The sequence below is a fragment of the Chlorocebus sabaeus genome, chromosome 21 (assembly GCF_047675955.1).
Source record: "Chlorocebus sabaeus isolate Y175 chromosome 21, mChlSab1.0.hap1, whole genome shotgun sequence".
NCBI lineage: Eukaryota > Metazoa > Chordata > Mammalia > Primates > Cercopithecidae > Chlorocebus > Chlorocebus sabaeus.
Window position 1 is genome coordinate 4,632,567 of NC_132924.1, and position 26,173 is coordinate 4,658,739.

Here is a 26,173-nt window from a genome sequence, read left to right on the forward strand (position 1 = left end):
TTCTCATGCCTCAGCCTCCGGAGTAGCTAGGATTACAGGGTCTCATCACTACACTCGGCTATTTTTTTTTTTTTTTTTTTTTGTATTTTTATTAGAGATGGGGTTTCACTATGTAGAGCAGGCTGGTCTCGAACTCCTGACCTCAAGTGAGCCACCTGTCTCGGCCTCCTAAAGCATTGGGATTACAGGCTGTGAGCCACTGTGCCCGGCCCATAAATCATTTTATAAAAACAGTTTTTTAATTTAGAACATAGTTTTGCACATTAAAAAAAAAAAGTTTTGCACAGGTTGAACACAAAGTGCCTAGAGGTGGTAGTGGGAAGATGAGGTCATAGGAGTGTGGCTCTAAAGTTCCGAGCATTGGCCAGGGTTGATTTGGATTGGGTCAGAAATATCAAGTGATAACGACGAAAAAGGGAAAAAGGATGGGAATTCGGAGGGAGGGGCCGAGGTCTCGCCCAGTCACCCACAGTAGCATCCTTGCAATGTGTTGCTTGCACCGGTCCCCTAAGTCCCTCCTGCGCTAGCCGCCCGGCCTCGCCCAGCCCCGCCCCTCCCCGCCCCGCCCCTCCAGACCCCGCCCTTCCCCGCCCCGCCCCTCTCCCCCCGGGCCCCACCCCTCCCCAGGCCCCAAGCCTGGAGCGCGCCTCGCCCGGCATCCTCTGTCTCCGCCGGCCATCCGGCGTCCCGGCGGTTGCGTGCTCTGCCCCCTCCCTCCGCGCCGGCGCTCGCCTTCCCCGCCCTGCAGGCCTCACTAGGTTCGGGGCGGTTGGGGCGCACGCCTGTCGGGGCGGGGCTGGAGCGGGCGACCGAGCCAATGGGGCGAGGCGGCGGCGGCGGTGGCTGTTGCGGTGGCTGTTGCGGTGGCGGCTGTGTGGGACCCAGACGGGCTGGGATGGAGGCGGAGGGAGGCGGAGGAAGGCGGAGTCGGCGGCAGCGGCGGAGGGAGGAAGGTGGCGGCGCCCGTCCTGCTGAGAGTGTCGGTACGGCGGTGGGAGAGGGTAACCGACATGCTGCGTGCAGTGCCGCCGGGATCCTGCTCTCCATCTGCGCTTACCATGTGGAGCTGGAGAAGAAGCGGGACCACCGGCCCTCTGCGACCTGGGACCCTGGATGAAGTGCTCCGCTGCGCTTGCCTCCAGGTAGCCGGCGTTGGGGAGTGGGGCCGGGAGCGGCCGAGCGGGGCGAGCGCGGAGGCCGAGGCTGGGGAGCGCGCGGCTGGAGCTCGGGACTGGAGGCCGCGGGGGTACTGACGTGGTCGAGCCGGGCGGGGGGCGACCCGAGCCCAGGTCGCGGGGAGGAGGTGGCGGTGCCGCGAGGCAGCCGGGGAGGAATGAGGTGGCAGAGTGCAGCCGGGAGGCCGGGGCAGACGGGGAGCGGTCGGGCGGGCTGGGGCCGGGCTGGGCAGGAGCGCGAGGGGGCTGCGGAGGGTGGGTCTCGGCCGGCTTGACAGGTTTCCTGGTTGTCGGGAGGCGGCCGGGGGTGTGGGACCCTGTCCGCCGCACCCGCGAGACCAGCGGCCACCTCTTGTCCCCGCCATCGCTGCAGCCGAGGCTCTGGGGCCGGCTCCGACCCGAGGAGGGTTGCGTTTCCCACTGTCTTCGTGATGCTGGGTCAGGTGTTTCCGTGGTCAGGCCTCTTTGTACTCCAGCGCTGGTGAGAATTTGCAGACTTACTGGGACGGTGACATTTGCGGATAAACTCGAATTTGACCCTATTCTGGAAGAAGTTACCAGCACTTAACATATCTGATTTCTTGGATTCCCCCTCGTATATTTCAGTGTGTCAGGAAGGGGGCAAATGGTCTGAGTTTGAGTCTAGTTTAAGCTTCATTGGCATAAAGGACAAGTATGCATATGGCGATGTTTTAGGCATTGGGATGACTTTTAAGCATTGTTGCTTATTAGTATAATAGGATACCCATAACAGATTAAAAGCATACGCTTTGCTGAACTGCAGCTATTGGTTTGTGTTACTGATCATTTTAGTTTTTTTTTTTTTTTTAATGTTGTAATTAGTTTGTCTGTTAGGTTTTATTTTAATGCGTTAAATTTCCCTAGGCAAGTTACTTTGAAAAAGGGGGGAATTTACATTTTAAAAGAGGCTGTTTTTGTTTTTTTAACGGGGTGATTAAAAACATAACAAAAGTCGAAGGAATGATTTCAAAATTGGTAGGTTACGATTTTAATAGAGACTATGTCTGATATTTAGATGTTTGTTAACAGTAGTCACATTTGAGCGTTTTCTTCCCCTCCTGTTGATTGGCAAATTGGTATGTATCAGAAATGTATAGCTCACTAGTTTATTTCGACTCACATATTGTTGATTACATGAACAAGGTAGCATTGGAGTTTGTCTTGTTATTGGTTACAAACTTTAGGGAGCTGATCTTTCCACTTAGCTTTTTTCATGGACCAGATACTCTTATCTCATTTGCTCTTAAACAAAATTCCTGTAGCTTTTTACAGGGGAAATAATTGTCATAGGGCCAAATGAAATATTTTAAAAATGCATTTAAAATGTAGGTATCAGGTTACAGGGGAAAATACACGGATGTGACAAAAAGCTCGCATTTGTTGTTGGTTATTCAGAACAAAGTTAATAGGCTGATTGGACTCTCAGATACTCTTTGAGAACCATTGAGTGTCTTTTATGCAAATATTTTTATTTCCACTGTCAGAAAGGACTTTTAAACTTGTAAGTACCTTTCACCCAAAGCTAGTTGAATGAATAAATACATAAGGAAAACATGTAACAGCACATTTCAGGTATTTAAGAAACAAGAAGAGCTAAAAATAACTTTTGATCCTAGTTTAATATGGAATTTTAGCAGAATTTTTACCAATTTTAGATTTTTTTTTTTAAATAAGTAGTCTATAATAAATGGACCTTTTAACATTGGGGCGTGGAAAGATTACTTTACTGTATGCTTAAGTTGTTCTATTTTTTGGGACGGAGTCTTCCTGTTGTCGCCCAGGCTGGAGTGCAATGGCGCGATCTTGGCTCGCTGCAGTCTCCGCCTCCAGGGTTCAAGTGATTCTCCTGCCTCAGCCTCCCCAGTAGCTGGGATTACAGACTCCCGCCATCATGCCAGGCTAATTTTTGTATTTGTAGTATAGGGGGGGTTTCTCCATGTTGGCCAGGCTGGTCTCAAACTCCTGACCTCGGTTGATTCGCCTGCCTTGGCCTGCCAAAGTGTGGGGTTACCACAGTGAGCCACTGCGCCCGCCCTTAAGAATTTTAAGTTCTTAAAATTGCCTTTTCTTGGCTGGGCGCGCTGGCTCACGCCGCAATTGCAGCACTCTGGGAGGCTAAGGCGGGCGGATCAACCGAGGTCAGGAGTTTGAGACAGGCCTGGCCAATATGGTGAAACCCCGTCTCTACTAAAAAATACAAAAATTAGCTGGGCTTGGTGGTGCATGTCTGTAGTCCCAGCTACTCGGTAGGCTAAGGCAGGAGAATCTCTTGAACCCAGGAGGCAGAGGTTGCAGTGAGCCGAGATCGCGCCATTGCACTCCAGCCTGGGCGACATGAGTGAGACTCCATCTCAAAAAATAAAAATAAAATAAAAATAAGAATGGACTTTTCTTTAAAAAAGAGAGTTTTGAACCATTTAATAAGCATATACTCTAAGTATTCTCATAGTTATATATCCTGCAAGAGCTGTGTGTGCACCATAAAACATCAAGTAGTATATTAAAAGTATGTATAAGAACTTGTAAGACTAAAAGTAACTGGATCTCTTTATAGTTTTCAATGTGAATTTAATATGTTGTGACTGAAAGTAGTGTTTCATTGTATAGCTTTGGACATAAAATAGTTTAACGTAGATGCTTGCTAAAGGAGGATGGGTAAAAATAAGATATGCCAATAAGAAGAGTAAATAACTTATTTGCTCTCTATACAGTGAAATTATTTTAAGAAATTTGTTCAATTTGATGAGCCTGTTTATAAACTACTTGCAAAAATCAAGTAGTTTATACACTAATTGTTTAATAAATGAATTTACAAATCAACTTGTTTTGCAAGTAGTTTATAAACAGGCTGATCAAAATCACATGTGTGTATATACATATATAATCACAGATAGATGTACATATGTAGACTCATTTTCTTTTGGAAATGGGTAGACAAAACATTGAAAGTTTTTATTTTGTCAACCTGAAAGAGACTTTAAATGAAAGCTGATTATTGGAGACCTCAAGTTAGTTTATTATGATAGTGATTGCCATGTAGCAGTACTACTCAAAGATGTGACTGTTTTAGGAAAAGACAGTTTGAGCCCAGAGGAAAGTTAACAGATGAAAAAGATTCCGAAGAAAGTAATCTTCGAGGATCCAGAGTCACCACGTGGTTTTGGATTGCTTAAACTCACTTTCTTCTCATTTCACAATCCCTAAATGTCTTAATCCAAACAGAATAAGGTAGAGATTAATGAGAGAATCTTGAGGGGCATCTGTGTGTAAAGTCCTCTATTATTCTGGGGAGGCATAATGATGGGAAGTTCCAGAGTTTTAGATTTCTGAAGAAATATTTTCCCCGAATTAGGAGGCTACAATAGAAATGCTGATTTTTAAATTCTACCGGGTACAGCCAATAAAAAGAGTAACACACCACTATCTCCTATCACCATCATTTCATTTAACGAAAGCGTATTTCTATTCAAAGAATTTGAAAGAACAGAATCTCTCAGAATAAAAGATCTTTAAATGGGGAATCATTTAGCTATATGGAAAAGTTTACTTTCAGACCAGCCTGGCCAACATGCTGAAAGCCCATCGCTAGTAAAAATACAAAATTATCTGAGCGTGGTGGCATACACCTGTAATCCCAGCTACTCCAGAGGCTGAGGCAGGAGAATCACTTAAACCCTGGAGGCCAAAGTTGCAGTAAGCTGAGATCGCACCCTTGCACGCCAGCCTGGGTGACAGAGCGAGACTCGGTCTCAAAAAAAAAAAAGTTTACTTTCATATTCTTACTATTCCCCATTTTCCCATAAATCATTGAAAACTCTACTGCAAACCTGCACCAGCCTGCCAGTTAACATTAAGTTAGCACTCCCTGCCCCCTTGGTTTGGTACACTGAGCTCAAATCTAAGGAATCTGTGTGGGCTTCCAGCCCTCTCAGTTCTTAGACTTGTAGCCTTATCTTCATGATGCCTCAGTTTCTCATCTTAACTAGGGATTTTAACACCTACTTAGGCCCTGGTGCAGTGGCTCACACCCATAATCCCAGCACTTTGGGAGGCTGACACCTGGCAGAGCTCTTGAGCTTAGGTTTCAGACCAGCCTGGGCAACAGGGCAAAACCCTGCCTCTACAAAAAACACAGAAATTAACTGGGCATGGTGGTGCATGCCTGTATTTCCAGCTTCTTGGAAGGCTGAGGTGTGAGGATCACTTGAGCTTGGGAGGCCGAGGTCCATAGTGAGCCTTGATGGTGCCACTGCACTCCTGCCTGGTTGGTAGAGAGAGACCCTGTCTCAAAAAAGAAACAAATAAACCAAAAAAACCTACTTTGCTAGATGAGTGTTAGGATGAAAAGTGGTACATGTATGTTCCTGAAATAAAGTTTGTCCTCAGTTGTAGCTGTCACCATTGATTGGAGATGTTCTTTTTTTGGTCAGTGTTTGATAATAAGTACCTTTAAGTATAATAAGTTTCTTGTATATACTTGTTTGTATATTTGGATATTAATTGTTTTAATGTAGCATATTGCTGACATAAAGACGAGTTCATTTAAAACAATTTTGAAGTTGTGCAAGAGAAACTAATATGCAGAATTTTTTTTTTTTTTTTTTTTTTTTTTTTTTAGATGGAATCTTGCTCTGTCACCCAGGCTGGAGTGCAGTGGCGCGATCTCAGCTCACTGCAACCTCCGCCTCGTGGGTTCGAGTGATTCTCCCATCTCAGCCTCCCGAGTAGCTAGGATTACAGGCGCCCGCCACCATGTCTGGCTAACTTTTGTATTTTCAGTAGAGACGGGGTCTCGCCATGTTGGCCAGGCTGGTCTTGAACTCCTGACCTCAGGTGATCCACCTGCCTCAGCCTCCCAAAGTGCTGAGATTACAGGCATCAGCCACTGTGCCTGGTCCTAATATGCAAAATATTCTATGTAAGTATTTCCTATATATTAGACCCCTTCTAAGAAGAGTTTCTGTGTAAGCATAGTACAAATGATCTGGAAAGGTTAATAGGCTTGGCAAATCTATGTTTCTTAAAACTATAAAAATAGTCCGGTTGTCCTATGGTATATGTATAGGACATATACTATAGGGGATGGGTTCTAGGACCCCTGTTTTTACCAAACTCCTGGCATAGTCAAGTCCCTACTGTGGGCCCTGCAGAACCTGGGTATATGAATAGTTGGGCCTCCATATATGCAGGTTTCATTCTGCATTTGGTTGAAAAAGATCCACATGTAAGTGGGCCCACGCAGCTTAAACCTGTGTTGTTCAAGGGTGCACTGCATTTGAAAATCAAGTCCACCAAAAAGTTGCCATGTTTTACAAAATGTTGAATTACTACCTCCCCCATATCAAAATGTTGGATTATTACCTCCCCTGTATCTTAAAGTACAATCTATTTACTATCCCATTGAGATAATGAAACTTTTTGAATTAGAATAGAACCTAGGGCTGGACATATTGGTTCACGCCAGCACTTTGGGAAGCTGATGTGGGTGGGTCACTTGAGTTTAGGAGTTTGAGACCAGCCTGGCCAATACAGTGAAACCCCCTCTCTACTAAAATTGCAAAAAATTAGCTGGGTGTGGTGGTGGGTGCCTGTAATCCCAACTACGTGGGAGGCTGAGGCAGGAGAATCGCTTGAACCCAGGAGGCAGAGGTTGGAGCAAGCTGAGATCACACCACTACACTCTAGCCTGGGCAACAAGAGCCTTAAAATAAAAAAGCCGGGTATGGTGGCGGGCACCTGTAATCCCAGGCAGGAAAATCGCTTGAACCCGGGAGACAGAGGCTGCAGTTGGCTGAGATTGCGCCACTGGACTCCAGCCTGGGCAACAAGAGAGAACTCCTTCTCCAGAAGAAAGAACGTAGAAGAGTTTACTTCTCCTTGCTTTGTCAGAGATTCACAGGTTAAGTGACTTGCCCAACACAGGTTATTGTTACCTTGGGCAAGATATCTTGGGCAGGATATCTTGGACAAATTGAGACTTGACACCTGGCTTCCAGAGTACTTTAGAGTCCCCTTTGCACCCTACTTCCTGAGCCTGGAAGTTCTAGATGAGCTTGAACAACATAGTGAGGCCCTGTCTCTACAAAAAATACAAAAAATAGCCAGGCATGGTAGCATGTACTTGTAGTTCTAGCTACTCAGGAGGCTGAGGTGGGAGGATCGCTTCAGCCTGGGAGGTTGAGGCTGCAGTGAGTTGTGATCATGCTACTGTACTGCAGAGAGGGTCTCAGAGCCAGACCCTCTCTCTCAAAAAAAAAAAAAAAAAAAAAAAGGGTTAAAAGTATATCTTCTTTTTAAAAAATAGAAGGCCAATATAGATATAACAGAAGTTGTCATATTGTCAGATTCTTTTCTGCACTCAGCCCTAACAAAACATGCTGTCTTCAACTTTACTTAGTTGGAGACAACTTTATTTAGTTGAAGAGAGAAAAAGTTCTAATTTGGGTTCTCTTTATCCAAGGAGTCTCCACTTTCACTGTGTATTGTTCAAACTGAAAAGAGACTTTGTATTTAATCTCAGATGTCATTAAGTACTTGAAATAAATTAGATTTCTAGTTAAATTAAGAGCTGCTTCAAGTTCTTAATTAGTAGTACATTCAATAGTCAGGAATACACGCTGTTGTTGTTGAGACGGAGTTTTGCTCTTGTTGCCCAGGCTGGAGTGCAGTGGCACGATCTTGGCTCACTGCAACCTCTGCCTCCTGGGTTCAAGCGATTCTACTGCCTCAGCCTCCTGAGTAGCTGGGATTACAGGCATGAGCCACCATGCCCAGCTAATTTTGTATTTTTAGGTGAGGTGGGGTTTCTCCAAGTTGGAAATGGCTGGTTTTGAACTCTCGACCTCAGGTGATCCGCCTGCCTCAACCTCCCAAAGTACTGGGATCACATGCGTGAGCCCCCATGCCTGGCCAGGATACACACTCTTAATTTCATGGTCACCTGTTTTCATGAAGCCATTTTCCAGATATATAAAATCTCTAATTTTCACAAAACCAATATATAGAGTATGTGGCTACTGTCTTTTTTCTTTTTTTGAGACAAGGCTTCCCTCTGTTGCCCAGGCTGGAGTGCAGTGGCATGACCAAGGCTCACTGCAGCCTCGACCTTCCAGACTCAAGGGATCTTCCCACCTCAGCCTCTAGTATCTGGGACCACAGGTGTGTGCCCACACGCCTGGCTCATTTTTAGTTTTTTGTAGAGACGGGGATCTTGCCATATTGTCTGGATGGGTCCAGAACTCCTGGGCTCAAGTAATCTGCTGGCCTCAGCCTTCTAAAGTGCTGGGGTTACAGGCATGAGCCACCGTGCCCTGCTTGTCTTCTTTTTCAAGTTGGTCAGTTCTCCTTGCAATGAATGCTTTTCCCCTTACATTTGAACACTTGAAGAATTATTGACAGAACATTTCCATTTCTTTCTCTTTTTTTTTTCCTGACATGGAGTCTCTGTCACCCAGGCTGAAGTGCAGTGGCTTGATCTCAGCTCACTGCCACCTCGGCCTCCTGGGTTCAAGCGATTCTCCTTCCTCAGTCTTCTGAGTAGCTGGGTTTACAGGTGCTCACTACCATGCCCAGCTAATTTTTGTATTTTTTAGTAGAAACAGGGTTTTCACCATATTGGCGAGGCTGGTCTCAAACTCCTAACCTCAGTTGATCCACCCACCTCGGCCTCCCAAAGTGCTGGGATTATAGACTATGAGCCACCGCGCCCGGCCTGTCCATGGATTTTTTTAAAAATGTGCTTTGAGCAATCTAAAACGAAAGCAGTCTGCCTAAAATTTATATTCATATATTTCTACTATATTGTAGATGTTGATTTTGTGGAGCTATGATTTAATAAGATATTTTACCAGTAATAAGACGTTTTATAATTTTGTATATTGTTATTTTCTAAAAAGTTTAGTTATTTAAGTGCAAATGCAAAGGACAGGAGTGATCATATTGAAGCACTAGGAAAAGACTTTGTGGGTAAAAATTCGACCTCAAATATGCAAATATTTAACTTCCCATATGGAAATAATGTCTTTTTACAAAAGAAAAATAAACATATTTGTTTGCATGGTGTTCTTATACACGCACACATGCGCGCGCACACACACACACACACGCCTTTAGAAATGGTAACCAGGCCGGGTGCCGTGGCTCACACCAGTAATCCCAGCACTTTGGGAGGCCAAGGTGGGTGGATCACCTGAGGTCAGGAGTTTGAGACCAGCCTGGCCAACATGGTGAAACCCTGTCACTACTAAAAATACAAAAATCAGCTGGGTGTAGTGGCATGCGCTTGTAATCCCAGCTACTCGGGAGGCTGAGACAGGGGATTGCTCGAACCTGGGAGGTGGAGGTTGCAGTGAGCCTAGATTACACCATTCTACTCCAGCCTGGGCGACAGAGCAAGACTGTCTCCAAAAAAAAAAAAAAAGGAAAAAGAAAAAGAAAAAAAAGAATATGGTAACCAGTCTATATTCTTTTTAGGTGATCTTTGAAAAGCAAAAGCAAATCTATCTGCAAACACATCTAGGTGTGGGGCAAGAGTGTGTGAAAATGGGACATTAAATAAGATTGATTGATGGAAAAAGTGATGTAGAATGTAGGCAAAATCCCTTCCACAATTTTGATGAAAGTTATTTTAATTTGTCTCATCACTCAGCTTAATAAGAAATAAAATTAAAAATAATTTACTTTGTCCTGGTATTTACATTTTACTAGCTCCATATGTGTAGAGGTGTAAGGGATTTTTAGAAGAGAAACAAGGTTAAGACTTTTAAACCTGAATTTGGATAAAAGATGAATCTTCAAAAGTATTGATAGTTTTGGAAAATAATTTTTAAGAAAGGCTTGACAGCCAGTGATTATCTAGTTACGCAATTTGTTGCCAGGGATTGTGAAGCTTTACTATAAAAACTACACGATGAGTGATGAATCCTTGATGCTGAGATTTTGTTCGTCTTCTTTTTCAATAGGTGAACATTGTACCACTGATTACCAAAGCAGACACAATTTCTAAAAATGATTTACAGATGTTTAAGAGTAAGATAATGAGTGAATTGATTAGCAATGGCATCCAGATATATCAGCTCCCAACAGATGAAGAAACTGCTGCTCAAGCAAACTCCTCAATTAATGTAAGTTTCAGTAACAATGTCTGACAAAGAGGCTATAAATGAGTGTTTATCCAGAATCTAGTGTGAGAATTTTTACATTTGCTTTATTTTGAAAAGCTTCTGCTGAGAATTGAATATTTGTAAGCAGATTTATTTAAATTTAATTGAAGCACTGTGTTCCTCAAGGATATTGGCCTATAATTTTCTTCTTGGAAGTATATTTTCTTGCTTTGATATCAAGGGGATGCTGCCTCATAAATTGACTCTGAAAGTGTTACCTCTTTTTTCTATTTTTTCAAAGAATTTGAGGATGTTTTATATTAAAATTTCTTTGAATGTTTGGTAGAATTTACCCATGAAGTAATCTGGTCCTGGGCTATATTTTGGAGTTTTGAAAAATTACTTCTTTAGTTTCTCTATTTGTTATTGGTCTCTTTAAACTCTCCATTTATTCTCCATTCAGTCTTGGTAGGTTATATGTTTCTAGTCATTTCACCATTTCTTCCAAGTTGTCAAATTGGTTGATGTACAGTTGTCCATAATAGTCCCATATAATTCTGTTTATTTCTGTAATAAGTTGTAATGTCTTCTCTTTCATTTCTTATTTTATTAACATATTCTCTATTTTTGTCCTAGGTCAAGGTAAGGGCTTTGATTTTGGCTTTTTTCCCCCAAATCAACTCTTAGCTTAATTGATTAATGTTTTTGTTTTATTTTTTGAGACAGAGTCTCACTCTGTTGCCCAGGCTGGAGTGCAGTGGCACAGTCTTGGCTCATTGTAACCTCCATCTCCCGGATTCAAGTGATTCTCCTGCCTCAGCCTCCTAAGTAGCTGGGATTACAGGAGCGTGCCACCACGCCTGGCTAATTTTTGTATTTTTAGTTTAGATAGGGTTTCACTATGTTGGGTGGGCTGGTCTTGAACTCCTGAACTCAAGAGATCTCCTGGGATTACAGGTATGAGCCACCATGCCTGGCCGATTAAAATTTTTTAAATATTTCATGTATTTATGCTCTAATCTTTGTTTTTTCTTTCCTTCTGCTTATTTGTGTGTGTGTGTGTGTGTGTGTGTGTGTGTGTGTGTGTGTGTAAGGTTAGGTTGTTTATTTCAGATCTTTTTGGTTTTTTTTGAGTTGGAGTCTCCCTCTGTCACCCAGGCTGGAGTGCAGTGACGCAATCTCGGCTCACTGCAGCCTCCGCCTGCCAGGTTCAAGCAATTCTCCTCCCTCAGCCTCTCGAGTAGCTGGGACTACAGGCATGCACCACCATACCCTAATTTTTTTTCTATTTTTGGTAGAGACGGTGTTTCACCATGTTAGCCAGGCTGGTCTTGAACTCCTGACCTCAGGCAATCCACCTGCCTCGGCCTCCCAAAGTACTGGGATTACAGGCATGAGCCACCATGCACAGGCGAGATCTTTTTTTAAGAGATGTAGGTGTCTACTACTATAAACTTCCTTTGTTTTTTATTTTAGATTCAGAGGGTGTAAGTGCGTATTTGTCAAATAGATATATTGCATAATGGTGAGGTCTGGCTTCTAGTGTAACTATTCTGAGATAGTAAACTTTGTACCCAACAGATCATTTTTTTTTTTTGAGACATGGTCTCACTCTGTTGTCCCAGCTGGTGTGCAGTGCTGTGATCACATCTCACTACCAGTAGATAATTTTTTGACCATCAGCCTCCTCCCAATCTCTGCCTTTTGGAGTCTTGTTATCTATTGTTTCCATCTTTATGTCCTTGTGTACTCATTGTTTAGCTCCTGCTTATGAGAACATGTGGTACTTGATTTTGTGTTTCTGAGTGATTTAACTTAGGATAATGGCCCGCAGCTCCATCCATGTTACTGCACAGAGCATGATTTCTTTTTTTTATGGCTGCATAGTATTCCATGGTGTATATATACTACATTAAAAAAATCCAGTCCACTGTTAATGGACATTTAGGTTAATTCCATGACTTTACAATTATGAGTAGGAATGTAATACACATATGAGTGAAAGTGACTTTTTTATATAATGTTTACTTTCAGGTACATGCCTAGTATAATCACTGGGTCAAATGGTAGCTCTATTTTTAGTGCTTTGAGAAATCTCTATATTGTATTTCATAGAGATTGTGCTAATTTATGGTCCCACCAACAGTGAATAAGCATTCATTATTCTCTGCATCCACACCAACATCTGTTGTGTTTGCAGTAGTAGCCATTCTGATTATGTAAGATGATATCTTATTTTGTGTGTGTGTGTGTGTGTGTGTGTGTGTGTGTGTGTGTGTGTGTTTTTGAGACAGAGTCTCGCTCTGTCACTCAGGCTGGAGTGCAGTGAAATGATTTCGGCTCACTGCAACCTCCGCCTCCTGGATTCAAGCGATTCTCCTGCCTCAGCTCCCCGAGTTGCTGGGATTACAGGCACCCACCACCACGCCCAGCTAATTTTTGTATTTGTAGTAGAGTTGGGGTTTAACCTCATTGGTCAGGCTGGTCTCAAACTCCTGACCTCAGGTGATCCACTTGCCTTGGCCTCCCAAAGTGCTGGTATTACAGGTGTGAGCCACTGCACCCGGCCTTTATTGTGGTTTTAATTTGTGTTTCTTTTTTTTTTTTTTTTTTTTTTTTTGAGACGGAGTCTCGCTCTGTCGCCCAGGCTGGAGTGCAGTGGCCGGATCTCAGCTCACTGCAAGCTCCACCTCCCGGGTTTACGCCATTCTCCTGCCTCAGCCTCCCGAGTAGCTGGGACTACAGGCGCCCGCCACCTCGCCCGGCTAGTTTTTTGTATTTTTTAGTAGAGACGGGGTTTCACCGGGTTAGCCAGGATGGTCTCGATCTCCTGACCTCGTGATCCACCCGTCTCGGCCTCCCAAAGTGCTGGGATTACAGGCTTGAGCCACCGCGCCCGGCCTAATTTGTGTTTCTTGATGATTGGTGATGTTGAGTGATTTTTCATATGTTTGGTGGCCACTTGTATGTCTCCTTTTGAGAAATGTCTGTTCATATCCTTTGCAGTCTTTTTAATGGGGTTGTTTATTGTTGGTTGTTGTTGAGTTGTTTGTGTTCTTTATAGATTCTGTATATTAGTCTTTGTCAGATGCAAAGTTTGCAAATATTTTGTTCCTGTTGTGTAGATTGTCTGTTTACTCTGTTGATTATTTCTTTTGCTGTGCTCTTTAGTTTAAGTCCCATTTGTGTATGTTTGGTTTTGTTGCATGTTTTTCAGGACTAATTTATGAATTATTTGCCTAGGCCAATATCTAGAAGAGTTTTTCCTACATTTTCTTCTAGGATTTTTATAGCATCTGGTGTTTCATTTAAGTCGTTAATGCATCTTGAGTTAAAGTTTGCATATGGTAAGAGATGGGGATTCAGTTTCATTCTTTTGCCTATGGGTAGCCAGTTTTCCCAGCACCATTTATTAAATAGAATGCCCTTTCCCTATTGTTTGTTTTTGCCAACTTTGTCAAAGATCACCTGGATGTAGGCATGTGGCTTCATTACTGGTTCTTTATTCTCTTTTCTTTCACAATTTTTTTCTCCCTTTTTTAGCTGTATCCTTCCTAGCAACGGACTCTTTATTCTGTTCTATTAATCAATCAGTCTGTTTTTGTGCCAATGCCATACTGGTTTATTTAGTATTGCATTATAGTATAATTTGTAGTCAGACACATGATGCCTCTGGCTTAGTTCTTTTTGCTTAGGATTACTTTGGCTATTTAGATGCATTTTTGGTTCCATATGATGTTTAGGAACGTTTTTTTCTAATCCTGTAAAAAATGTTATTGGTAATTTGATAGGAATTGTGGTGAATCTTTAGGTTGCTTTGGTTAATATGGTCTTGGTAATGTTATTGATTCTTCCAATAGAAAAATTCCATAAATTTCTGGAATAGTTTCAGTAAGATTGATACCAGCTCTTCATTGTACTTCTGGCAAAATTTGGCTGTAAACCCATTTGTTCTTTTTGTTTGTTTGTTTGAAATTATTTTATTACTGAGTCTATTTCATTACTTGTTATTGGTCTATTTAGGATATCTATTTTTTTTCTGGTTCAGTCTTAAGAGGTTGTATGTTTCCAGGAATTTATCCATTTTCTTTCTTTCTTTTTTTAAGGAATATAAAACTTATTGACAGCTGTTCACCAGTATTTACAATAAGGTAAATGACATACAGTTGGATAATATTCTCGTTACCACAGAGGTGTTTTTCCTGCCTTTTACTAAACCAGTAAAGCAAATGCTGAAAAGATTGAGTCTACATGTAAGGAATGAGTTGGGGTAAAGAAAAACATGTAAGTCTTTTAGTTTACTTTTGTAATTTAAGCTATAAAAGGCTTTTTTTTTTTTTTTTTTTTTGAGACAGAGTCTTGCTCTGTTGTCCAGACTGGAGAGCAGTGGCGCCATCTCGGCTCACTGCAATGTCTGCCTCCCGGGTTCAAACAATTCTCTAGAAGAGGCCATTTTTTATTGCAGACTTGAAGAGCTATTATTCACTGCCTCCAAGCTGCTCTGGGTTGAAGCTCTGCAGCATCTCTGGCCCTGTGCGCCTCTGGCTCAAGCCACATCTGAGCAGGGAGGGATAAATTTAACCATTTTGTCTAGGTTTTCTAGTTTGTATGCATAGAGATATTCATATTAGTTTCTGATCTTTTGTTTTCTGTGGTATCAGTTGTAACGTCACTTTTATCACTTCTGATTGTGCTTCTGCTTACTTAAATCTTCTTTTTTCTTGGTTAATCTAGCTAGCACCATATCAATTTTCTTTCCTTTCTTTTTTTTTTTTTTTGAGACAGAGTTTCACTTTGTTTTCCAGGCTGGGGTGCAGTGGCACGATCTTGACTCACTACAACCTCTGCCTCCCAGGTTCAAGCAATTGTTATGCCTCAGCCTCCTGGACCTGGGATTACAGGCATCCGCCCCCATGCCCAGCTGATTTTTTGTATTTTAGTAGAGACAGGGTTTCCCCATCTTGCCCAGGCTGGTCTCCAACTCCTGAGCTCAGGCGATTCACCTGTCTCAGCCTCCCAAAATGGTAGGATTACAGGCATGAGCCATGGTGCCTGGCCTAGCACCATATCAATTTTCTTATCTTTTCAAAAAAAAAAAAACAGGTTTTTTGAACTAACGCAGGTAAAAAATAAAGAAAATTTAAATAAATAAGAGGTCAAGAAATAGGAAATTATGTAAAGCAACCCAACTTATGAGTTGTAGGCATTCCTGAGAGAGAAGAGGAGAAGATAAAAAGATTAGAAACATATTTGAGGGAATAATCAGAAAAACTCTCTTGGCCTTGCTAGAAAGGTACACATCCAGATGCAAGAAGCTCAGAGAACACCTGGAAATACTTTGCAAGATGAACTTCACCAGACTATCTAAAGTCAACTAGAAGGAAAATACTCTGAAAGAAGCAAGAGAGAAATTTCAAATCATCTATAAATGAAATCACATTAGACTAACTACAGACTTCACAGAAGAAACTTTACAAGCCAGAAGTCAGTGGGATTCTATTTTCTGTCTGTCTTCTGCTTAGTCTAGCCTATTGTTAAAGCTTTCAACTGTAAATCCGTCCTTCAGTGTGTTTTTCATTTCTAGAAATTCCATTCTTTTAATTTAAAGATATCTGTACTTAATTCACATTCTGCATTGTTCTGATATCTTTGTGATGATTTTCAGTCTTCTCTTGGATCTCATTGAGCTTCCTTATCCATATTTTGAATTCATTATCTTTCATTTCAGAATTGTCATTTTGGTTGGTAGGATCCATTGCTAGAGAGCTAGTGCATCCTTTGGTAATGTCAAAACATTCTGCATTTTTTTGTTTTGTTTTGTTTTGTTTTTTAATTCATGATGCCAAAGTTCTTATGATGGTTTCTTCTCATCCGGGAAAGTTGTCACTTCTTATTTTTGAATTTACTTTAATTTAGATGGGGCTTTTCCCCCTTGTGGGTGTAACTATAGCGTCTATAGGGTAGGGGGCTTTGGCTTTGTTTCTTTAGCCCTGTACCCTTCTGTCAGTAGAATTGGTTTGTGCCATTTAACCTCCATGCCAGTAAGTGGCACTTATGAGTAAGAGCCAGCTATGGCAGAAGTGGATGGTGTGTGTTTGATCTTTTTTTTTTTTTTTGAGACGGAGTCTTGCTGTGTCACCCAGGCTGGAGTGCAGTGGCCGGATCTCAGCTCACTGCAAGCTCCTCCTCTCGGGTTCACGCCATTCTCCTGCCTCAGCCTCCCGAGTAGCTGGGACTACAGGTACCCGCCACTTTGCCCGGCTAGTTTTTTGTATGTTTAGTAGAGACGGGGTTTCACCGTGTTAGCCAGGATGGTCTCGATCTCCTGACCTCATGATCCGCCCATCTCGGCCTCCCAAAGTGCTGGGATTACAGGCTTGAGCCACCGCGCCCGGCCTGATCTTTGTTTACTGTGATTTCGTCTCTGTTGTTTCAGGTGATAGGCTGCTTTATGTAATGCCTAAACTCTGAGTTGCCTGTTCAGCCCAGAGGGGAAGACAAAGCTGGGCAGAGCTGGACCACAAAGCTTACCCACCAACATCTCAGTGATGAACATGAAGAGTAGCCTTTATAGGGGTGGCTGGAGCAGCTCCTGTTGAAATGCTCACAGGTCTCTGTAGGGAGGGAGGAGCTGTACCAGCTCTGCCTCCTATGTAGGTAGGAACATGATCTGTTTCCCTATCCTACCCCTGTCCCACAGAGCTCATGACTGTTAGTTCAGACAGACACTGTCATCTACCTCCAGGTCATAATGTAGCCAAGAGCTATTGAAAATGCCTGTCTGGTGACTCTTCGTAGGAGCAACCTCAGGGTAGGACCTCCTCTCTCAGCCCAATATAGGCAGCCCTGTGGCTTGCCTGTTCTCTCATGCAGGGACACTGCTACTTTGTGTACATAGGGGAAGCAGCTTCACCTTTCAGCACAGGAGGGTGGGTTTCAGCTGTTGTAGTGTCGGCCAGCTGGGTTAGCACAGCCTTAGTCTCTAGAAGAAGTGATCAGGTGCCAATGGTGGACTGGGCTAGCCATTTTCTTGATTCTCAGATCCCTATATGTTGTTCTAGATAGCATGCATAAGTACTGGAGGGACTGGATCAGAAACAGGCTGGCCTATGTGTCCTCAGGTACCCAGGGTTCAGATGCTGGCTGTGATAGAGAGGGGCAGGCTGGCCCCCACACAACTGGCAGAAAACTTAGGCAGGGGCAGGAAGAATGCTCAGGCAACTGCAGAATGCTAAAGCGACAGCAGTGCCAGGGCTGATTGCAAGTACCTGGGGCTGGGCTCTCAGAAGAGTGCCAGGCCACAGCTGAAATGATCACATGGGAACATTGTTCTTAATTCTTTTTCTTTGAGACAGAGTTTTGCTCTTGGTGCCCAGGCTGGAGTGCAATGGTAGGACCTCAGCTCATTGCAACCTCTGCCTCCCGGGTTCAAGCAATTCTCCTCCCTCAGCCTCCTGAGTAGCTGGCATTACAGGCACCTGCCATCACATCGGCCAAATTTTGTATTTTTAGTAGAGACGGGGTTTTGCCACGTTGGCCAGGCTGGTCTTGAACTCCTGACCTCAGGTGATTTGCCTGCCTCAGCCTCCCAAAGTGCTGGGATTACAGGCGTGAGCCACTGCACCCAGCCCATCCTTTGTTCTTAAAGGACAGTTTTTTGGGGATAAAGTATTCCTTTTGGTCTTTCTCTTTCTTCCAGTACATTGAATCATCCCACTGTTTATTGACCTGCAAGATTTCTGTTGAGATGTCCATTGATAGTCTTATGCAGGCTCCCTTATATGGGACAAGATGTTTTTCTCTTGCTGCTTTCAGAATTCTCTTTGTGATATGGGTCAGAGTATACAAAGATTCAGTTTGCAAAATGAGTAATTTCTTTTTTCTTTTTTTTTTTTTTTTTTGAGATCTAGTCTCACTTTGTTGTCCAGGCTGGAGTACAGTGGCAGTGATCTTGGCTCACTGCAAGCTCTGCCTCCTTCTGAGATTTCTATAATGCGTACATTGGTTTTCTTGACGATTTTCTGTAAGTTCCATATGCTCTCTTCACTTTTTCCATCCTTTTTGCTTTTGTTCATCTAATGATAATTTCAAATAATTTGTTTTAGAGTTCACTCATTCTTTCTTCTGTTTGATTGAGTCTTGCATTGAAGCTGTCCACTAAAATTCTCAGTGCAATTATTTTACATTGTAGAGCCAGAATTTTTGTGTTTTTTATTTGTTGATTGAACTTCTAATTTTGTTCATGTATTGTTTTCCTGATTTCATTTTGTCATTTATCTGTATTTGCTTGAAGCTTATTTAGCTTTTTTTTTTAGACAGTGATTTTGAATTTTTGCTGGCTGTGGTGGCTCACACCTGTCATTCCAGCACTTTGGGAAGCTGAGGTGGGCGGATCACCTGAGGTCAGGAGTTTGAGGCTAGCCTGGCTAACATGGTGACACCCCATCTCTACTAAAAATACAAAAACTAGCTGAGCATGGTGGTGCGTGCCTGTAGTCCCAGCTACTCGGGAGGCTGAGGCAGGAGAATCGCTTGAATTTGGGAAGTGGAGGTTGCAGTGAGTTGAGATCACACCACTGTACTCCAGCCTGGGTGACAGAACGAGACTCTTGTCAAAACAGACAAACATAATTATTTTGAATTTTTTTCAAGTAGCACATGGATCTTCATTATTTTGGGACCTGTTAATGGCTCTATATTAGCGATTTTTTTCTCTTTTTGTTTTTGTGGGGTCATGTTTGACTTCTTCCTCATGATCTTCATAGTCTTGCATTGGTCTTTGCTTATTTAAAGGAGCAATCTTTCTTCTCATCTTTACAGACTTGTTTTATTAGGTAAAGACACTCTCATCTTAGGCTCCCAACTGGTGTAACTACCTTAGGGACCATGGTCATGTGGGATGGATCGGGTCCTGGTCTTCTGTGAGTTCTGCAGTCAGTCTGTATGTGGGTGAAGCTCATGGAAGGACTTTGGACAAGGAGCTTCAGTGCTTCGGGCGTGTGCGGTTGAAGCCAAGTCCACAGAGAAATGTGGATGCTTATAGGTCTGCTGAGTCTGCCCTTAATGTATTTCCTACTAAGGTGTGAGTCTGTCTTCTTAAAGGGGCTTTCCTTGGTCTTCAGATATACTAGAATATCATAATCTGCTATCTGGATCCCAAAGCTCCCGCAATGGCACTTTTGTCTATAGATGCTTGCCAAATTAGTATTTTCTCGGGGGATAAGAAGTGGGATCTCCTAGTCTCTTATCTTGCAGGTGTCACTCTCCTTTAATTCTTTAATCTTGGTTTCTCTTAGATCTGTGGACCTAATTATAATGACTATTGGAAATAAAATATTTTTTTAATAAATCCAATATCTGAACAGTCTCACAGCCAGTTTCTGTTGACAACTTTGTTTCTTTTTTTAGGGGTATATTTTATTTTATACATTCCATGTAATATTTTGTTACAAATGGGGTATTTTAGATACTGCATTGTAACAACTTGGGATGCGAGTTCTATCTCCTCCCCTAGAGCTTGTTATTGTTATGTATTTGTTCAGTAACTGGCGGAATTGTTTGAGTAAAGTCTGTTTCTCCTCCTACAATGTTAAGCCTCTGATGTTGCTCCTTATTAAGGTGTAGTTTTAGGCAGGCCCATAGCCACACTGAGTGAAGTGATTTTGGTTGCCCTCTCTCTTTTCACATGATCATACCCAGCTGATAAGCTCCACTAATTGCCAGCTGATTGCTCAGTTGTTTGCAGCACTGCCCTGTTAAAGATAATGTTCTGTAAATGAATTCTATCAAATTATGTCTCCTTTTAAGGAATGATTTCTGAGGTCAGTGTTTGACATTTGTTGCAACCCCAGGATGCCTCCTCCCAGCTTTCTTATTGTTTGTTTCTCTCTTGCAAACTAATTGGACTACAATTTAGCCTTTATTGGAGTCTCCTTATAATTTTATTTTACCCCAACCTTCATCCTTCTTTTTTTTTTTTTTTTTTTTTTTTTGAGATGAAGTCTCACTCTGTTGCCCAGGCTGGAGTGCAATGGCATGATCTTGGCTCACTGCAACCTCCGCCTCCTGGGTTCAAGCAATTCTCCTGCCTCAGCTTCCTGAGTAGCTGGGATTACAGGCACCTGCCACCATGGCTGGCTAATTTTTGTATTTTTAGTAGAGACAGGGTCTCACCACTTTGGCCAAACTGGTCTCAAACTCCTGACCTCAAATGATCCACCTGCCTTGGCCTCCCAAAGGGCTGAGATTACAAGTGTGAGCCACATGCCCGGCCCCATCCTTCTTTTTAAATGTAAAAGACTAGTTTTTTTGGAGTAGTTTTATGTTTGTAGAAAAATGGAGCAGAAAGAACAGAGACATCTTAAGGCTCTCCCTTGATTTTCTTCTATTATTAACATCCTGCCTTAAGTGTGGTGTATTTGTTACACTTGATGAGGCAATATTGGTAAGTTGTAAACTAAAGTTCGTATCTGACAATTCTTCACTGTGTTGAACATTGTATGGGTTTGAACAGATGTCTAGTGACCTCTATCCCATAGTACAGTAACATTCACCATAGTTTCACTGCCCTAAATATCACCTGTACTTGACGTATTCATTTCTGTCTCCTTCTCTTCCCTTTACCCTTGGCAACTATTGATCTTTTTACTCTTCATAATTTTCCATTTTGGGAATATCATATAGTTGGAGTCATAGTTCATGTAGAACTTTCGGATTGGCTTCACTCTACTTAGAAATATGTATTTAAGGTTTCTCTGTGTCTTTTTTGGTGGCTTGGTAGCTGATTTCTTGTTATTATTGAATAATATTTCATGTTTAGGTATGCCACAGATTGTTTATTGACTCACCGATTGAAGAACATCTTGGATGCTTTCAAGCTTTAGCAATTATGAATAAAGTTGCTATAAACATTTGTGTGCAGGCTTTTGTACGGATGCAAGTTTTCAACTTATTTGGATAAATACTGATGAGTGTACTTATGGATCATACGGTAAAAGTACATTTAGTTTTGAAAGAAACTGCCAAACAGTCTTACAGTGTGGCTATGCCATTTTGCATTCCCACAGGCAATGAGCGATAGTTCCTGCTGTTCTCTATCTTTCCCAGGATTTGGTGTTGTCAGTGTTTTGGATTTTGGAAATTAAAAAAATTTTTTTTGTTTGTTTTTGAGATAGAGTCTCATTCTTGTCACCCAGGCTGAAGATTACAGGTGTGCACCACCACAGCTGGCTACTTTTTGTGTGTTTTTAGTAGAGATGGGGTTTCACCATGTTGGTCAGACTGGTCTCAAACTCCTGACCTTGGGTGATCCACCCACCTCAGCCTTCCAAAGTGCTGGGATTACAGGGGCGAGCCACTGTGCCTGACCTAAAAATTTTTTTAACTCTTATTTTAGATTCAGTGGGTGGAAATTTAATAAATGTGTAGTATCATGTATTTTAATTTGCAATTCCTTGAGGATATATGTTGTTGATCATCTTTTTTACATGCTGGTTTGTTATCTGAATATCTTTTCTGTTGACGTGGCTATTTGGATCTTGTGCCCATTCTTAATTGGGTTGTTCATTTTCTTGTTGTTGAGTTTTAAGAGTTCTTTGTATATTTTGGACATCAGTGCTTCTTGAAGTGTGTGTTGTGTAAAGATTTTCTCTCAGTCGGTGGCTTATCTTGTTATCTTTAACAGTGTCTTTTGCTAGCAGAAGTTTTAGTTTTAATGAAGTCCAACTCATCAATTCTTTCCATTCATCGATGATGTTTTTGGTATTATATCGATGAAGTCATTGCTAAACCCAAAGTCACCTACATTTCCTTTTATGTTATCTGTTGCAAGGGAATGATGACCCTGTGGACTGGTGGTGTAGGCATAAAAGAATTTATCGGTTGGGTTTGGTGGCTCATGCCTGTAATCCCAGCACTTTGGGAGGCCGAGGTGGGTGGATCACCTGAGGTCGAGAGTTTGAGACTAGCCTGACCAACATGGTTAAAACCTTGCCTCTACTAAAAATACAAAATCAGCTGGGTGTGGTGCCGCATGCCTGTAATCCCAGCTACTTGGGAGGCTGAGGCAGGAGAATCGCTTGAACCTGGGAGGCGGAGGTTGCCGTGAGCCAAGATCACTCCATTGCACTCCAGCCTGGGCAACAAGAGCAAAACTCTGTCTGCAAAAAAAAAAAAAAAAAAGAATTTTCCTTGTTGAGGCAGAGGTTGCAGTGAGCCAAGATTGCACCACTGCCCTCTAGCCTGAGTGACAGAGTGAGACTCTCTCAAAAAAAAAAAAAAGTTTACCTTGTTGTAGGTAGGGAAGGTAGACTTATTAAAGAAAGTAGGAAAATACATTGCTAGGGAAGCAATAGGCAGCTTGCAAGAAAGAAGCTGACTGCAAACAAAGGATTGCCTGAGATTTTATAGGCTAGTTCTTAGGCTGTATGCTGAAGAGGGCTTTCTGTAGTGCTGATAATGCCAAGGTTGTGATGCAAGATTATTCTCAGTCATTTTGCCAGCCAGGGACCTCTGGCCAGTGACAAACCCACCTGGGCCTTGCTTGGGCATGCTACCTGCCACACAGGAGGCTTTCCATTCACTTGGCCCAGTCTGGCTTGCACAGCGGCTCTGCCTGTGGCTGGACCAGCATGCCCCAGCCTGCCGTGTTACAGCTTCTACCTGAGATGGGGGGTTCATGAGCTCTTTTCCCATGTCCAAGAAGAATGAGGATACCCTGACAATTGAAGGATGAGGAAGGCAGAGAAGAATTTTATTGAGTGATGGAATAGCTGTCATTGGAGAGGGGACCTGGGGGCAGTTTCTCTCCTTGTGTGTCTAAGCCCCGGGATTTTATGGGCTCAGAACAGGGGAGTACATGCTGATTGGTTTATGAGTATGCAAAAAGGTTAAAACAAAGGCACCACCCAAAGGTGGGCACAACAATGTGAAAAAACAATTAGGAAGTGTAGGTGTATGTAAACCAGGTGAAGGGTGGGGATCAGTCAGAGGAAAGAGCACCAGGCAGGGAGGCAGCTTCTCAGTCCAGTCCATGGATTTGACTTGTAGCTTGGCTTTCAGGGTTTAAACTGTCCTTGGCTTGAAGGTGGGGTTTCCCTGGGGACTTGCCCCTATCTGCCTAGGCATTTGTCTGCCTCCTGCCGCTATCAGTGCAGTGAGCTAACTTTCCATTTTTTTAATCAACCGAGGGTCTGCTGGTAGCCAGGCACAGGAAGATTGTGCGTTGTTTGTGCAGGCGAGCTGTGTGTTCTGAATTATGAAGAAAGACTTGTAGCTTATCTGCTTCCCTGTTTTTGGTTTCCCCTGCTCCCACCAGCCTGACTGCCCTTCCCTAATTAGGACTCTACATTATCTTCCAGGAATTTTATCATTTTATGCTTTACATTTAGGCCTATGATCTGGTTTGAGTTAATTTTGTGAAATATCTAACGTCTGTTTATAGATTCTTATTTTTGCATGTGAATATCCAGTTCCAGCACCATTTGTTGAAAAGAATATCATTTCTCCATTGAATTCCCATTGCTTCTTTGCCAAATATCAATTGACTATATTTGTGTAGGCATATTTCTGGGCTCTCTATTCTGTTCCATTGATCTGTTTGTCTATCATTTTGCTCATGCCATGCTGTTTTGATTACTATGGATTTGTAGTAAATCATGAGGTTGAATAGTATGTCTTCCAACTTGGTTCTTCAATGTTATGTTGGCTATTCTAGTTCTTTTGCTTTTTCATATAAATTTTGGAGTTAGTTTATTATTTACAAAATAATTTGGTGAAATTTTGATTGGGATTGTGGTGAATTCATAGGTTAAGTTATGGAAAATTGACGTGTTGACAATAGTGAGTCTTTCTATCCAGGTACATGGAATGTCTCTCCATTTATTTAAATGGTCCCTGAGTTTTTCTTTTGTTTTCTTTCTTTTTCTTTCTTTTTTTTTTTTTTTTTTTTTTTTTTTTTTTGTATTTTTAATAGAGATGGGGTTTCACCATGATGGCCAGGCTGGTTTTGAACTCCTGACCTCAGGTGATCCACCTGCTTTGTCCTCCTAAAGTGCTGGAATTGCAGGCGTGAGCCACGGCGCCCAGCCTGTCCCTGGTTTTTTCAATGGAGTTTTATAGTTTTTCTCATGTGGAACCACTATGAAAAACAGTACGGTGGTGGTGTGGTATGGCTGTGTCTCCACCAAATCTCAACTTGAATTATGTCACCCAGAATCTCCACATGTTTTGGGAGGACCCAGGGGAGGGTAATTGAATTATGGGGGCTGGTCTTTCCCATGCTATTCTCGTGATAGTGAATAAGTCTCACAAGATCTGATGCGTTTATCAGGGGTTTCTGCTTTTGCTTCTTCCTAATTTTCTCTTGCTGCTGCTGTGTAAGAAGTGCCTTTCACCTCCCACCATGCTTCTAAGGCCTCCCCAACCATGTGGAAGTGTAAGTCCGGTTAAACCTCTTTCTCTTCTTAGTTGCGGGTATATGTTTATCAGCAGTGTGAAAACAGACTAATACAGGTGGTTTCTACAAAATTGAAAATAAAATTACCATATGATCTCACAATCCTGTTTCTGGGTATATATCTGAAAGAATTGAAAGCAGGGTCTTAGATACTTGTAAAGGCATATAAATTGTGTTATTATTCACAGTAGCTGAGAGCTGCAAGCAACCCAAATGTCTATCAATAGAAGAATAGGTAAGGAAGGATTAACTCTGAGATCTGTATTTGATTCCATTGGTCTACCTGTCTGTCTTTATGCCACTTCCAAACTATTTTAATTACTGTAGCTTTGTAATATGTTTTGAATTCTAGAAGTGTGAGACCTCTAACTTTGGTCTTTCTTTTCAATTTTTTTTTTTTGGCTGTTCAGGTCTCTTGGGATGACATTTAAATTTTTGGATGGGCTTTCTCTGTTTCATGGCCTGTTTCCCTCCAAGGCAAAATCTCTGAGGCAGTGTTCTGTAATTGTGGGTGGAAACAATGACAGGTTACCCCCCCCCCCCGCCCCCCCCAAGCTTCAGGCACCCGCTGGTAACCGAGAGCTCATTGTGGAGGAGCAGCAGTCTGAGGTTCTTTGGATTGCTTCCCCACATAATGAGCCACTGCCTCATGAACTAGGCAAGGATGGTCAGGGACCCCATCTTCTCCATTTGCTGCATCGAAGGCAGGGCCCCTGTTTCACAAGTAGGTCTTGAGTGTTAAAAGGGAGCCTCCAACTCTCAAATGCACTTGCCTCAAAACAAATAGATGGGGGTTGGATGCGGACTGCTGTGTTGTCTCTGGTTTTAGAGTCAGGGCAGTAGTAAAGATGACTAAACTCTTTATTTGTATAAATATTTTTTGGTAGTAAATACCTAACATATTAGCTTAAAATGTGAAAGATGACTACTTTTTATTTATTTATTTTTTTTGAGATGGAGTCTTGCTCTTGTTGTTCAGGCCAGAGTGCAATGGCGTGATCTCAGCTCACTGCAACCTCTGCCTCCTGGATTCAAGCAATTCTCCTGCCTCAGCCTTCTGAGTAGCTGGGATTATACATGCCCATCACCACACCCAACTCATTTCTGTGTTTTTAATAGAGATGGGGTTTCACCATGTTGGCAAGGGTGGTCTCGATCTCCTGGCCTCAGGTGATCTGCCCACCACGGCCCGTCAAAGCGCTGGGATTATAGGCATGAGCCACCATGCCTGGCTGAAAGATATAAATTTTGCAAGTATGCCATCCTATCTTCTCTACTTAAAAGCCAAGAGATCCTGCGCAATTCACTCATCTTCCCTGAGACTGTTAACTTATCTATGCTATGGGATCAATGACACCTCTATTAAGGCTTTTTTTTTTTTTTTTTTGAGATGGAGTTTCGCTGTGTCGCCCAGGCTGGAG

General features: G+C 42.5%; 1 protein-coding gene across 24 annotated transcripts in view; it reads left to right on the plus strand.

The window, feature by feature from the left end:
- Nucleotides 1-637: 637 nt before the first annotated feature.
- Nucleotides 638-26,173, plus strand: part of NUPR2 (nuclear protein 2, transcriptional regulator) — a 129,603-nt gene continuing 104,067 nt past the window's right edge. For 21 of the 24 annotated variants that reach the window (XR_012090197.1, XR_012090199.1, XR_012090198.1 and 18 more), the window contains exons 1-2: nt 638-1,142; nt 10,157-10,318. Coding sequence is in view for 1 of the 24 variants with exons in the window: in XM_073008790.1 (XP_072864891.1) it covers nt 1,011-1,142; nt 10,157-10,318 (294 nt within the window). In the remaining 23 variants the exon portion in view is untranslated. Of the gene's footprint in view, nt 1,143-10,156; nt 10,319-24,940; nt 24,988-26,173 lie in introns of all 24 variants that reach the window. The other 3 variants (XM_073008794.1, XR_012090205.1, XM_073008801.1) reach the window with 3 other exon arrangements.